The sequence below is a fragment of the Sturnus vulgaris genome, chromosome 5 (genome assembly GCF_052056855.1).
Source record: "Sturnus vulgaris isolate bStuVul1 chromosome 5, bStuVul1.hap1, whole genome shotgun sequence".
Lineage (NCBI taxonomy): Eukaryota > Metazoa > Chordata > Aves > Passeriformes > Sturnidae > Sturnus > Sturnus vulgaris.
In genome coordinates this window covers 4,383,061-4,397,719 of record NC_142247.1, presented here as the reverse complement: position 1 = coordinate 4,397,719, position 14,659 = coordinate 4,383,061, and the positions used below count along the sequence as shown (strand labels likewise).

The 14,659-nt window shown below is 42.3% G+C and overlaps 1 protein-coding gene across 10 annotated transcripts in view; it reads left to right on the top strand.

Moving 5' to 3' along the window:
• Positions 1 to 98: 98 nt before the first annotated feature.
• Positions 99 to 14,659, top strand: part of ERC1 (ELKS/RAB6-interacting/CAST family member 1) — a 275,197-nt gene continuing 260,636 nt past the window's right edge. For 8 of the 10 annotated variants that reach the window (XM_088164633.1, XM_014869999.2, XM_088164632.1 and 5 more), the window contains exons 1-2: positions 99 to 246; positions 10,335 to 11,170. In XM_088164633.1, coding sequence (XP_088020759.1) covers positions 10,502 to 11,170 — 669 coding nt within the window. In that variant the 5' untranslated portion in view covers positions 99 to 246; positions 10,335 to 10,501. Of the gene's footprint in view, positions 247 to 363; positions 434 to 10,334; positions 11,171 to 14,659 lie in introns of those variants that run through there. The other 2 variants (XM_014870001.2, XM_088164628.1) reach the window with 2 other exon arrangements.

Genomic DNA, 14,659 nt, shown 5'->3' with positions numbered 1-14,659 from the left:
GCGGGGCGGGCCGAGGGAAGCCCCGCGCGGCCAGCGAGCGCGCGCGCCGGGGGCGGGGCGTGCCGGGGGCGGGGCCTGCGCGTGTCTCGCGCCGGGGGCGCGGGAGGGAGCGGCGGAGGAGAAGCGGCGGGAGCGCAGCGGAGCCGAGCCCGGCCCAGCGGAACCGAGCCGATCCCGACCCGGCCTTGCTTAACGCGCCAGGCGCGGCCAGCGCCGCCCGTCCCCTCCCCGTGGGATGACAGGCAGGTGAGGGGCCGCGCTCGGGGCGGCGGGGGTCGGGTTAACGCGCCTTGCCGTCCGCTGGGGGGAGCCCGGGGCGGGGCGGGGCCTGCGGGCGCCGGTAGCTGTGCGAGCAGCCGCCGCGCTGGGCAGGGGCTGCGGCGGCGGCCGGGCAGGGTCCGGCGGGGGCTGTGGCCGCGGAGCTGCCGCGCAGGTGGGTCCGGGCCCGCGGGCGGCTCGCCCCGGGGCTACGCGGGTTGTGTCCGGGCAGAGGGAGGGGGTGGCCGGGGGGGGGGTGTTGGGGCCTCTCCCCGCCGGGCCCCGCACGTTGTCACCGCCCGGGGCGGGGCGGCCCCGATCCGGCCCCGGGGAGCGCGGCGGGGCGGCCGCATCGCCCCGCGGGCCCGCGTCCTGCCGGGCACTGCTCGCGGCCGGGCGGGGTCTGGTCGTGCCTCGCACGGGCGGTCATTCCTGCTCTGCCAATTCGCCTTCCCGGCCGTGTTTTTCCGCCCCTCCTCATGCAGCCTGTCCTTGGGAAGCGCACGCTTTTGTTGTCTCAGTCACCTCATCCGAGGTAATGGGGAGCGATGTCTTTCTGCCCAGACCTTGTGGCGGTGCTGGGTTTTTTATGGTTTTTTTCTTTGAGCGCTGCCTGGTGAGTTTCATGTATTTTACTGCATCTACTACGAACCAGTGTCAGCTGACACGGTGCTTTGTTTCTGAGTCTGCTGCCATCCTGAAGCCTGTGTCAGGAATTGCTGCCCTTCCACATCTGTCTCGTTTGTAATGTGAGCTCTGAAGGTTTCTTAGGAAGCACACGATTTATTTAATCTAGAATGTTGCATGTGCTCTGTAAGTTTCATGTTACGGTTTGTGTTTGTGCTGGTACGGTGTGAAATGGTTTAAAGGGAAGCCCAGGTGGAAATAGGCGACACTGGGAGATGCAAAGATGTAAAGAAACACCTAAGGAGGTGCTGATGGTGCTGGGAAGAAGTACAGAAGCCGAGAGAATGAAAGCAAATGGGTGAAAATAGAATTGTTCTGAAGAACAATGTGTCTTTTACACGTTTTGGGGGCCACGCTCAAATATACAGAGTGGTCATAGCTGGATAGTGTGTTACCTCAGGTCCAACAGGCTGTAACCACAGAAAGTTGTCTGGTTTGGCTGTGGTGTTGTAATTCTTAAACAATGGCCAGCTGGGCAAGGATGTCTGCAGCAGTAACCTCCACCAGCTGCCTGCCCTCCTTTGCTCCCTGAGATTATTGCGTCTGTAGCCGTAGGTGGCTGCACACACATCTCCTCCTGAGCTACAGCCTGACACGGTACTGGAGTTTGTGTTGGAAACTGCAGCAGCTCGGATGTGTGCCCCAATTCAGGGTCAATTATGAGTCAGCACCCTTCGAGCCATTCCAAATAGGACGAGAAGAGAGAAATCACCACCTTGGCCGTGCTGCTGTGACTAGAGTTGGTAGTAAAACAGGGGATTTATTTTTCGGTAAGGGAAGCAATGATTATTTAGTTAGCAGCTGTACTGAATGTAGTTCAGTTCTGGAAGCACAGTTCAGAACTTTATCACAGAACAGCAGTTCCCAGAATAGTCATGTCTATGCCTACTGTATCATCCAGAAATGTGGAACTGTCTGAATCCATCAAGCTGCAAGAGGGGCTGCAGCTAGAAAAAGGTTGGGATCTGCAGAATGAAATGTGAGTTTATGATAATCTTTGATATAATTTGAACTTCTTCCACCACTTCTGGGAAGCCAATTTAGCTGTAATTAAATCACTTTTGGGATATTAGCACAAGCCTGAACTGAAGAAAACCTGCTTTCTGGGCTGTATTAAAGCATCAAGTTTTTCATAATTTTTAGCATTCTTTTTGATCCTGTCATGAGCTTTTTTGAGATTTGGTTCACGTAACTTTTCATCTGTAATATGTGGCTAATGGCCTGATTAGCAAAAAAGGCAGGTTTGGTATTAATGTGGCTATTCCCTTTTACTGAATTGCAAATCTTGGTGATGAGAGAAACCCTGTTTTTTTTTTTTGTTTTTTTTTTTTTTTTTGAGGGGACATTGGTATTTAGTGTTTTTTGTTTTTTTTTTTTCTTTCTTTCTTTCTTTGACTTTGCCACTTTCTCAGTTCCTGGTAGCAGTTGTGTGCTGCTGTATGAATAGAAATATTTCACCATGCTATTGTAACCAGTGTGTGAGTTCCTTGCTGCTATTCCTTACTTTGTGAAGCAGGATACTCTCCCATTGTTATCTCTCATCCCCTCGCCCCTCCCTCTTTTCAAGCCTGTTCCCCTAAAAACCTCTCTTGGGTGACAGTTTTGTTTCAGCTCTTACCTGGCTAAGCCACTGGAGAATTGTGTTCTATTTGGAGGGTCTGGCTTGTTTTAGCTGAGTGTGGTCTGGTCAGAAATATAAGTGTGGGGGAGATGCACGTGGATTTTTAAATAATAGAACCAAGCCCAGAGTGTGGGTTCTTGACTCTTGCTGGCCAGTGAGGTGAGGAGGGTGGCCAGTGAGGTGAGGAGGGTTCCATCATTGCTGCCTGTTTAAGCCAGGAGTTGAACTCTGGTGTGCAGTGGGCTGCTGTGTGGCAGTAGTAGAGCAGGAGATCCGAGGAAATCCAGTGCTGATTTAGCAGTAGTGATGTTTTTAGCACGTGGGTTATGTCAATATCGTTAGCCCGGCGTTGTTGTCAGGGTGAGATTATGATGGAATTTCTGTAGCTGGAGCATGCTTTGCCTTGCACTGTGATGTTGCCCGTGGTGACTTTAGGCTGGTTGTCTTCATGGGTTCACTGGTGCTCCTAGGCACTTCTGGGCTTCTGAAATATCTTTAGTGCTTTTAACATTTTGTTTCTGCTGTTAGGAAGTGGGTTGTTGATTGCATGCCACCTGTGGGAAAGAGAGAAACAGCCATGGATGCAAACACATAGGATTTATTGACTTAATACTCTACAATGAGCCTATAAACTCTTTAGCCATACAGTGACAGAAAATTAACATCTACTGGTCTTCAGTATTCTAAATAATTAGAAGAGTTAGAGTTATTTAATCAGTTTATCCCTAGGAAGTGATATATGTGATATAAGTGATATGTTGAAGTTCTGATACCTGTTGCTTTTTATGTGTTGCCTTTAAAAAGGCCACATGAGGGTATTTTTTTTTCTTCACATCTGCTTTAAATTTAGAGACTTATAATTACGTCCCAGTCATTGCACAAAAGAGATCCTGGTGCACCTAACCAGACTTCCTACACATGAGTAAATAAAGATTTAGCTGAAATATATGTATTTATTATAACAATCATAATAAGCCTTTTTTGTGGTTTTGTTTTTTTTGGGAAAGGAGCTAGGAAGGGATGGAACTGTGATGGTGACAGCAGACTGTGCTGCTATCAAGATTTACAATAATATAAGTATTAGGGATATTATAGGAAACAAAACTTGATGTCAGTTCAAAGTGCTTTTGCAAAGAAAGTGCTGTAGAGTAGAGCAGAGCATGTGCTGTGTTATGTCTTCCTTGTTGAGTAAGTGGATCCCATGAAAGGAATTGTGTACGTGTGGGAAAGAAATTGACTGGGAAACTGATGAATGAATATTTCTGGCTATCACAGACTTGCAGGTGGTGTTTGCTGGATGGGATACCTCGTGGGACTGGGAAACAGAAAGGTGTCTAAAAAGGACAGGGAATTACGATGTTATCATGTTCTATGGTGACTTCAAGTGTATGGGTGCCATTTCTGCTAACCTTTCAGATATAAGAAGTGTTTAACAGCAATGTCACTTTCTGTTTAGAAACAAAATGGTCCCTTGACAAATGAATGCTGTCTTTTTCCCCTAAAACTGTTAGGGTCAGGGTTGATGACCTGCCTTTTACAAAACATATTTAATGTGTCAAAGTCACCTGAAGAGTGTTGGGGATTTCTGGGATGCTTTTCTGGGAAGATTTCTCTGTCTGTGTGTATGGTGGAGAATGCATCAATTCACGTTTTGTGTTTGGTGAGACAGAACAAGGACTCTGTTACAGTCAGTGAACCTGGCAGATGTGCAAGTAGCTGAACTTAATTTAAAAAATACAAAACAAACACCACCACCACCATCCCCCCAGCTTTTAAAAAGGATTGGATATAAACAGATGACAGTGCTTCAGCATTTATTTATGTGCTCTTTAGCAATGGGGAAAATTCTAATATGAACGATTGCTTTATTGTCTTATTTCTGTCTTAATTTCATTCATCCTTATTGCTTTCTTGCTGTCAAGTCCACAAGAACATTTTGATAAACAGCCCTGAACTCCATGGGTTCAATGCCTTGTGTCCAGCATTGGCTGGCTTGCTGTTTCCAGAGTAAACTTGCTTCTGTCCTTTTTGTGTGTAATAAGTTATGAATTTAATGTGAAAAGTAGTGAGCCTTCTTACCTCCCAAACCTAGACAAACCTAAAATCTACAACATAGCTCTAAGAGACAGAGGCTTCACACTTTTTATATAAAGTAATGTAGCAGCCATAGGTTTTGTAGCTCTGATGTGGACTAGGAAGTAACAAGAATTCATTTTTTCTCTTGGTTAGCACACCTCTAAGTTGTGGTGAATCACGTCAGTTCTCTCATTATACCCACTATTTGGGTTCCTGGCAGAGTTTTATTGGAGTGTAAGCTTTTCTTTATTTTGGAATTCCATCTTTCCTACCTGCCCTCTCCTCTGTTCTGTCTACTCTGCAGTCTCTGTCCTACTGTGTAATCTAGACATACTTACCATTAACTATTCGGGTGTGAATTATGTAAATGGGAACAATTGCTACCTCTGTTAATGAAGTCTATAATGTGTCTGCTACACTCCTTTATCAGATTAAGATGCCTCCTGTAAAGGCTGACTTTGCTTTTCTTATGAAGCTGACATTCAAAGCTTTCCTTGTGCACGGAGGAATCAGTGTGACAAGGAAGTTCTGTCTTCTGGAAGCTGGATCAGTGGCTGCCAGTCTGCTGCTGGGAGGCTCTAGAGGAGTCCTGGGCTGTGAGATGCCTGCCTGGTCTGTGATCCCACTGACCCACTGCTGACTATCAGCACTGATGCTATTGAGGAATTGTCTCCATAGATGTTGCAGTTTGTCAGCTGGTGTCGTTCCTGAACAGAAATTACAGCAAAGAAATTCACAAGACTTGCTGAAGGCTGCAGGAGTTACTCTGAAATTCTTTTTGTTTTAAAAAACGTAGGCTGCATTTTCCTCGTATATTTCTGCAGCATGTTCATGTGTACTTGGTTGCTTGCTTACCTAGAAGTAGCTAATGGGCTATTAGGGTTTGTCTTGGAGTAATGGGAGACATGAAAGGCATTATTAATTTTTGTGACAGAGAGATCTTCCAGAGGATAACTGAACTTTTTTTAAAATGAATCTTCTATTTTCTGTCAGCTGTAGCCAGGAACTGCTGCCCTCTGAGCCACTGGTTCACATAAAATAACAGGTATAGGGGCTGAGTGTGACAGCACTGCTAATCTCATTTTATTGCATTCTTTATACTGAATTTGATGTTCAAATGATCCCTCCAGAATTTCCTACATTTCTACAATGCCCCAATATAGCTTTTATTGAAAACCACCAGATCTTTTGACAAGATTTATGTTCCTATTCCTGCCTTCTCTCATGTCATAATTGCCTTACAAGTAAATCTCCATGAAGTTGTGCAGGTGGCTTTTTACTGTTGTTGTAGCATGCCAGGTCCTGATCCTGGCATGTTTTGAGGGAAGCTGGGTTCTCTGTTGTTTTTCACTGCCAGGACTAGGTTGTTGTAATGAAACAGGTGGATTTGAGTTGCTACAGGTTGCACTGCAGTGCATTTAAATGTCTGCTGCCAGATTATAAACATTTTCCACACTTAATGGTGTCTGTCTCTGAATGTTTTTGGCCTGTCACCTGTGAGCTGAGAAGACATTTTTCTTAGCTGGCACGTCAAGCAGGATGTGCTGTTACCTATTTTAAAATTTTTATACTGAAAATGTGTTTGCAACTGTCCTTTTCCAAACCCTTTTCTGCAATATTGTGTAATTCTTTCCTGTTCTTTTTTCTGATACCCCTTTTACAAGTATTTCCATAATTACTAGATAGCATTTTCAACTTATGCTAAATCAGGTCAGGTCTTTGTGTCTGCAAAGGTGCTGTGCCAATTTAAATATATATTGATATACATATAAAGTTTTTACTTGGTTTGATATGTTTTGGGGTTTTTTTTTTTTTTAGTTTTTCATTTTCCTTGAATATAGGATGCTCTTTGAAGTTTTTATTCCCTTAATGAACAGTGAACAAGAGAATTTTGTTTCATAATTGTAAAGTTCTGCAGGCTTTCTTGAGGAAAAATGATTTAGCATTTGCTTCAACTGTTTTGTTTTTTTTAAGCTCTTTATGTTGGGAATGTCTTTTTTTTTTTTTTTTGTAGTCTTGGGTAAGGGTTCCTATATTGGCAGAAAAAACAAAGGTTTTTGAAATCTACAGGAGAATTTGCCAAGGGAAGATGGTTAGTACATTTAGTACATTCACAGTTGGACATTGTTCCTTGTGGTTACCACCATCTTGCAGGGTTAAGGGATGATTTATTTATGACTAAATTTAGTCTCAGTAGAAGAGGAAAATAGTAACAGTGCTGCATGTTGGCCTCATGGAAGATAAGAGACTGTACTTGTGATATTCCCAGTAAAATGCTAGTATGAGTCACAATATTGAAAAACTAACTTTTCTGGTTGTGATGTTATCTGGAAGAAATCTTCCATATATTTTTGCTTGGACTCTGGGAGGGAAACTGGAATTCTTTCTTCTTCCTAATTAATTGATATTGTAAAAAATAAAAGATTTTTTTGTCACTTTGCTGTTTTCATGGTGAAAGATTTTTTCCTAGTGTGAACTGTATTAATATCTTCTACAACAAAGTGATATGGTCAGTGATAAACGCTGCTAGGAAAAAAGAGGGGGAAAATAAAAGAGTTAAGCTTTATCTTGTAATTTATTTTTTTTTCACCTTGAACTGCAGCAAATCTGTGTCAGTGGAAATACTGAAACGGGCTGCATGTGTGGAAGAATGTACTTAGTTAATAGTTGGGATAATTCACAATTTTAAATCTGACAGTGGTGTAGTGAAAGTTTTCATTTCAAGAAAAATACTGGAGGGTTACATTTGCTTGTTTCCAAAGACAACTTTTCGTCTTAATCTAGTGCTTTTGTGTGAAAAGGGAGCGTGGTGTAGTGCATGGCAGCAATAGCAGAGTTCTTCTCCTTGAGTTTCAGCTGTGCCAGCTCTGGGAACCCTTCCCATAACCCTGATCAGCTCTAGCTGTTGGCTTTCATAGCTTGAGTTATTCCTGGTTTCTGGAGTAGCAGAGAGGATGGTCCTGCCCGTGCAGACAGCTCAGGGCTGAGTGAGCCCAGCACTGGCAGCTGGGAGCTCCCCTGCCTGCCCAGGACAGCTGGAGGTGGTTCCTGCACAGCACCTGCAGTGCCACCAGCTCCTCTCTGCCACCTGGCAGCTGCTTTCTGTCCAGGATAGCAGCCAAGGCCTTCCATTCCATGGGAAGGGTTCAGAGTTTAACAAAATGTTTGCTAATGCAAGGAGAAGACAGTTCTCCGTGGCAGATTTTCCATGTTGAGGGTGAGGAACTCTTCAGAAATGGTTTAAAAACTTTAGAGCTCATCTGGTGTATTGGTAAGGACTTTATCAGGTGATACTTCTGTGTGCAACAACGATGGACTTCAGCAGCTTTTGAACTTGGTGCTTTTGGGGTGAAGTCCTTTAACTGAAACAGTCTAATCTTTGGTTCAAGTTAAACTCATCTAAAGCTGTTAATGAGTGTTTGCCCTGATTTACCGTGGTGAGTTTTTAGCAAATGAATTAAGTGCTGTGATTTGGATTAATTTTCAAGAGAATCCTAATGAATGCAAGCTCTTGGTGGAATGTACTTTATGCTGTGTCTAAGGAATCATATCTGACTTGTTTGGAGTGCTCAAGTGGTGTCACAGCAGCAATTTTAGCATTTTGTTATCTCAAACAGTGAGGCTAGTCTGAAATAGCCTTTCTGTTTGGAAGAAGTGTTTTTCTTCCAGATCTGGGGCACAGTGTCTTGCTTATTGAAGCAACTTCAGGGGAACACTGTAGACTTTGTTGCATAGTTTATATTTCTGTCCTGTTTTGCATAAGGATGTGTAGTTGAAATAGAAGAAATATAACTTGTATTAAAAAAAATACATATGTAGGTGTTGCTTTGGCAGATAATTTCAGTTAATGCTGGTGGCTGTTTTTCCTTGGCTGGTTCTTCTTTACATATGTGCTCTAAAATATTCTGTAGCAATATTTTTGCTAGCTTTTCTTGTCATTTAAAAAAACCAGAGCGAGCACTTGAACATCTTGAGAACTGCTCACAAAGCAGCATCAATTTCCATAAGCTTTGTATAATTCCTCATGCTCTTGTATGTTCTATGCAATTGTGTGGAATTGACAAAATGCTGGCTTACCCTGGCCTTGCTTGCCATTTAAAGTTCAAGGTTTAGCTAAACATTTTGAAACTATTTCTTGTATCTTTTCCTATACCAACTCATTCCGAAAGAGCATTTTTTTCTATCTTTCTGGATTTTATTTTCTTCTTTCTATCCTTTTCCAGTTTTTTTTGCAATATTAGGTTTTGGTCTCTTCCTTCCACCCGCTTGTACTGTTTCTACAATTTCTTTTGTAAATGTATCACTGTTTTAAACCTAATCTTTAACCTGTTTGCCCAGGGATTATCTCACAAACATGCTGGCTTGGAGAAATGTATTTCTAATATCTGGCAAGCCTGACTTCTGAGCAGAAGGGCAGGTAAATGAAAGCTGGTGTGAAAGGCAAGTGTTGAGAAATATTAGATGCTGCTGCTCTTTGGACACTGGCTAGTATTCTTTCATCTGATGAGATCAGGAATGTTTCAGTGTTCTACTTTTGATTTCAGTTGAGCCCAGCAGTAACATGAAATGATTTACACTGGAAAAAGACAGTGGAGGAAAAAAGTGAGAACTGTATAGTGGAGTAAGTTTTACAGTGCTCTAGTTCTTGCTTCTCTGCTAGATCTTGGCTATTAATTGTGATCCCAGCCCAGGGTCCCTGTGCTAAAGAGTTTCCTGCCAGCACTTGTACAACAGCAGCATATTGCACTGCAAAAATAAGGAATTCTATTGCATATGCCACTAGAGTCTTTATTTAAAGAAAAAGCAGAGGGGCGAAGGAATAGCAGCAGGATGATGTCGTACTGTTCTGTGTTTTAAGAGTTCCCTGCTGTTGTGAAATATTATTTAATGGAATTAATCTAAGCTGGCTAATGAGAAGTATATTTCAATCAAAATCTTTTCTTAACCTGAACAAATATTTAAGTTATATTTCGTTTGAGAGAAAACAAGAATCTAGAACCAGTTTTCAGTGGATCTGTGATTCTCCTGTTCATCTTAACCTTGTTGGTCTCATTGCTTGGTCATGACTCCTCTTTTAGATTTGCATCTGTGCTTGCTTAAGTTGTGTGGTCAGTAATGATTGCATGATTATTCTTAGTTTTGGTTCTGACTTCTGCATTTGAAGTGGGGCTGACAGCTGTGCTAGGGAACCTGCTGGTTGAGATCATGGTCAGAATCATTTCAGTCTGTCCTGCCTTCCCATTTGCAGGGTGATTTCACAGCACAAGGGTTTAGAAGCTGTGTCCTGTGGAAGCTGGCAGTGCTTGAAGGAAGGATATACTGAGTGGCTTTAAAATTTTGATTCTCTCTTACTCAGATAAGGGGTAAAGCATTAGGGCCAGTTATAAATAGGAAGAAAGCTTAGATGACATCTGAAGGGCTCTGTCATGGCCAACAAAATTTTGGCTTGAAGATTGATGGATTCTCTTTTCCTTCCCGCTTTAGTGTGATAATATAACAATAGAAAAGCAAGAATAGAAGGTTTAAATATAAGAGTTTAAATAAGACATTGGTTTTTTATTAGGAGAAATTTAAAAATACTAAATATAGTAGAATATAATCTAATATGGGACAAACATTTGGTGATAAACCAGGTATTTAATGTGTTCTTTTTATTGATGTAGATTTTCATGTGTTATTCTTATTGATGCAGGTATGAACATCGTGAGCACATGACTTCAGAGATGGACAACCGGATCTGTTACAACTTGTGATTGGCCTTAAGTTGACTTCTAACCATTGAAGAGCTTACCAGGAATTCTCTCATTCCTGATTTTTTTATTTTTGCCTATCTGATTGCCTCACACCACCAGCTTCACCATGTATGGAAGTGCTCGTTCAGTGGGCAAGGTGGAGCCCAGCACGCAGAGCCCGGGGCGCTCCCCGCGCCTGCCGCGCTCGCCTCGCCTGGGCCACCGGAGAACCAACAGCACGGGAGGCAGCTCGGGGAGCAGTACTGGGGGTGGCAGTGGGAAAACCCTTTCTATGGAAAACATTCAGTCCTTAAATGCTGCCTATGCCACGTCTGGCCCTATGTACCTAAGTGACCACGAGAACGTGGGTGCGGACACCCCGAAGAGCACCATGACGTTGGGCCGCTCGGGGGGGCGGCTGCCTTACGGTGTTCGCATGACTGCCATGGGCAGCAGCCCCAACATCGCCACCAGCGGAGTTGCCAGCGACACCATCGCGTTCGGAGAGCACCATCTCCCCCCGGTGAGCATGGCATCCACTGTGCCTCACTCGCTGCGCCAGGCCAGGGATAACACCATCATGGACCTGCAGACACAGCTCAAGGAGGTGCTGAGGGAAAACGATCTGCTCCGCAAGGATGTGGAGGTGAAGGAAAGCAAGCTGAGTTCTTCCATGAACAGCATCAAGACCTTCTGGAGTCCTGAGCTCAAAAAGGAGAGAGCTCTGAGGAAGGATGAAGCTTCAAAAATCACCATTTGGAAGGAGCAATATAGAGTTTTGCAAGAAGAAAACCAGGTTTGTCATCTGATGTCACTGCTGTGTTGGTGTGGTAGCGTGATTAAATGACTTGAATAGATTTGCATGTTACACTTAAGCAGATAAATTACACTGGTGCTTTTCTTGGGTAGTTGATGTGGGTAAGATGTGTTTTCAACTTGCAAGCCTGTTTTTAGATGTTTCTTGTCAGACTTGTAAACTACCTTGAGTGCTCATTTTTCCTTGGGTGTCATGTGATTTTTTTTTTTTTCCCCTAGGACTGATTGTAACCACTCGGTTTCCTTTTGGAAGTATTTATTCTGTTCATAATTAATATTTCTCTGTTGTTTACCTCTTGAAACTTCTCTGAGATGCAGAATTTACTAACTGCTGAGCCCCAGTATAACTGAACTGTTGCCAAATGTGGACAGAGTGCCATTAAAAACAAGGTTATACTCACTGGTATTTGGAGCTAAAACCTCCAGACCTGCAGTTTTCACAAACAGATATAAATTGTGTTTTTGGCTGCTTTTAAATAACACTGTTTAATATATGCCTGCAATTCTTTTGTCATAAACTGTGCATATCTTGTTATGCAACTATCCTAAAGCACCCTACAGTTTTTTTGTAGTGGTCTGGCCAGTTAGAGAATAGGTAGAAGAACAGAGATTCTCAGGTGTCTAGGTCTTTAGTCTTGTGCATCTTAAAAGCATCTCCAAATTAAAATAAAATAGAGAGGTTGGTTAAAATTGAGGTCTCTTTGTAGTTAGTTCTACTGATTAAAAGCTTTCTTAAAGTTCTCCCACCTAGACCTCCTTCCTACCTTAGTCCTGAAGTAAATATTTGCCTTTGAATGAGTGTCCTGCTATTCAGTTGTTTCTGGCCAGATGTGAGTTCAGCACCTCTCTGGACTGTCAGGTAAAAAAAAATAAAAATCACTCTTCTTATGGAAAACAGACCCTGTGTCCAACTCCAGAAGTTCCCTGAAATGTAAGTCCTCTTTCATCATGACAAAATTGCTTTCCCTGTTGAGCTTTTTAAGTATCCGAGCACATTTAATGGAAGTTCCCCATAATTCACATGTGGCCGTGACCCTGGAGCTTTTAAGGTATAGTTGCTATTTTGGGCAATGCTTTTTGTAAGATTGCTTTAGAAGGTGAAGGAGAGAGGGAAGTGCTGAAGGAAAAGGGTAGTGCTGGTAGTGCTTGTTATACTTCCAGGTAGCCTGTCTGAAATAGTAAATTACTTTGGGTAAGTGATTAGTCTACTACACTGAACCTGTCTGCAGTTTTCTTTTAACTTTTTAAAGAGCATGACTTGAAGAAAATAAGTTGCTTTTCCTGAGATAGTATGAAATTATTTCATGAACTTGTCATTTAGCTTTATAGCTGTATTCTTACCAAATGATAAATATCTAAGCATGAGACTTGTTAAGGTGTGTGACACTTTGTCTTCATTTACTTATGTCATCTTGAAATGCAGAAAACCTGAAGTTAAATAATTTTTTTTGTAAAGGTAAGATTTCTTTAGAAGCAGGAATGCAATGAAAATTTTAGTTATAATGGTGCAGTAGCAGGATAACAAATATCTGGGATACCAATCACTCAACTTTTCTGGTGTTCTTTGTATTTCAGTTGCAGGTAAGTCTTTTAATTCTAAAATTCTTCACATTTTTGGCCATGTTTTCATATTGAAAAGACTATCTTGGAATATAATAACATTTTTTCTGAAATCAGTTTTGACATTTGAGAATGCTTTGGAAATCTTGCAAGGAAAGTGCCACGAATACATGGTTTAAACTGGATTAAGCAATTACTAAATATGAATACATTAGAAAACAGTGATTTCTCCATCTTAGTTTTTTTTTCTTTGTGTTTCTTTATCCCCTAATTAAACATTTACAGATATTTCTAGGCTGCTGTTCTCTAGGCAATCCCTGTAATTACTACCACACTGGTAGAATTGTATAACTTTGGTCCAAAAGTAAGAAGGGTGCAATTTAAAAGTAAAGAGGTATTATTGCATTGAGCTGTAAAAACTAGGAATGCTAATTAATAGATTATAGTTAGCTAACAGTGTGTTCTAATTAAATTCTGAATTCATAGTGTCTTCTATAGCCTTTTGGAGTTGGTCACTTCAGCCCATCATGTGGAAGATCAGTTTAATAGGATTTTCTGTAATTAAACAGACTTCTCTGTTTAGACTCTGAACAAAGAATTTCCCAGATCTGCTGGGGGACCAGAAAATATCTTCATTACCTCCTCAGCCTCCTTTTAAAATGAGTTCCAGTATAATTGCAGGAGTTGGAGTTTTAGACTTAATTATGAGTATTTCAGCACATCACTTTTAAAAAAGACTTCTTGCACAAGCAGTGCTTGTGCTTTTTTATGAAGTTTATCTCAGGTCAGGTGTACTGTTAAAAATTGACTCAAGCTCATGGAGCCAAGATGTTTGCTGACTCATGCCATTATCTGATAGTCATCTCAATCTCTTTCCTGTGGTCATGGCTCTATATTCTTCTACACTTGATTGTCCCTGATTGTATTGCTGTTCTTGTCGCCTCAGCTTGAGTGATTGAATTGCCCCTTGGGTTTGGGGGTTGTTAAAAGGACCTGAAAATGAGAGTCCTGGTTGATTGCTACCTCAGCCTTCTGTGAGTAAACTCACCTGTGTCTTGAGTTTTCTTTCCTGCTTCTTGGGAACATATACAAATAAATATATTGCTTATTGATTTCCAGGGAATTTTCTGGGTTCAGTAAAGCTCAGAGGACGAGTGGGGAGATTAAAGAGCATGCTACCTGTCCTGAGGCAGTCACAGCCTTTTGGTTGTGCTCTGAGGGCAGTAGGTGGGAGGGATATTTTGGATATTATCCTGAGAATGCCAGGCACATGCTCTCTGTAGCTCTCACATGGGTGGCAGTCCTGCAGTCTTGCCCAGATGTGGTCTTTTCCCCAGTTGTGGTGCAGCACAGCTGGATTCATCAGCTGCTCTGAGCAAATGCTACAACTGGGGAGTGGAGCTTTATTTTCATCCTTTGTTACTTATCCTGAAGAGACAGAAAATCCTTTCTTTTCGTAAATGGGGAATGTCATTGAAAGCTCACTTTGAAGAGCTCTAAACTAAGCATGGAAAGTATTCCTGTAGATTCTTGGAAGTGCACGACAGTTCTCAGTGCAGTGTGGATGAGCTAACCAATCATTCTTTGCAAGAAGCCCAGAGGAGAGTGCAAATGATTGCTCAGTTATGCAAACCTATGCATATTCAAGGAGGAATTGATGAAACCAGTAAACAAGAGTTTGGTTTAGCATGGTGTCACTTTCCTCAGCATGCTTTAGTGGGAGCTGTATTTTTCTGAATTGAAAAATAACTTCTTTTTAGTGTGTATGGTCTGAAGTTTCCCTGGAAACCTCTTCATCAGAAGCCAGAAAAGGAAAGACAGTGAAGATGTTTTGCACCATGGTAGAAATAATTTGCCTATAAACTGGGCAGTGGTGGGGTGATGTGAAAATCAAGGACAGAGGAATTCC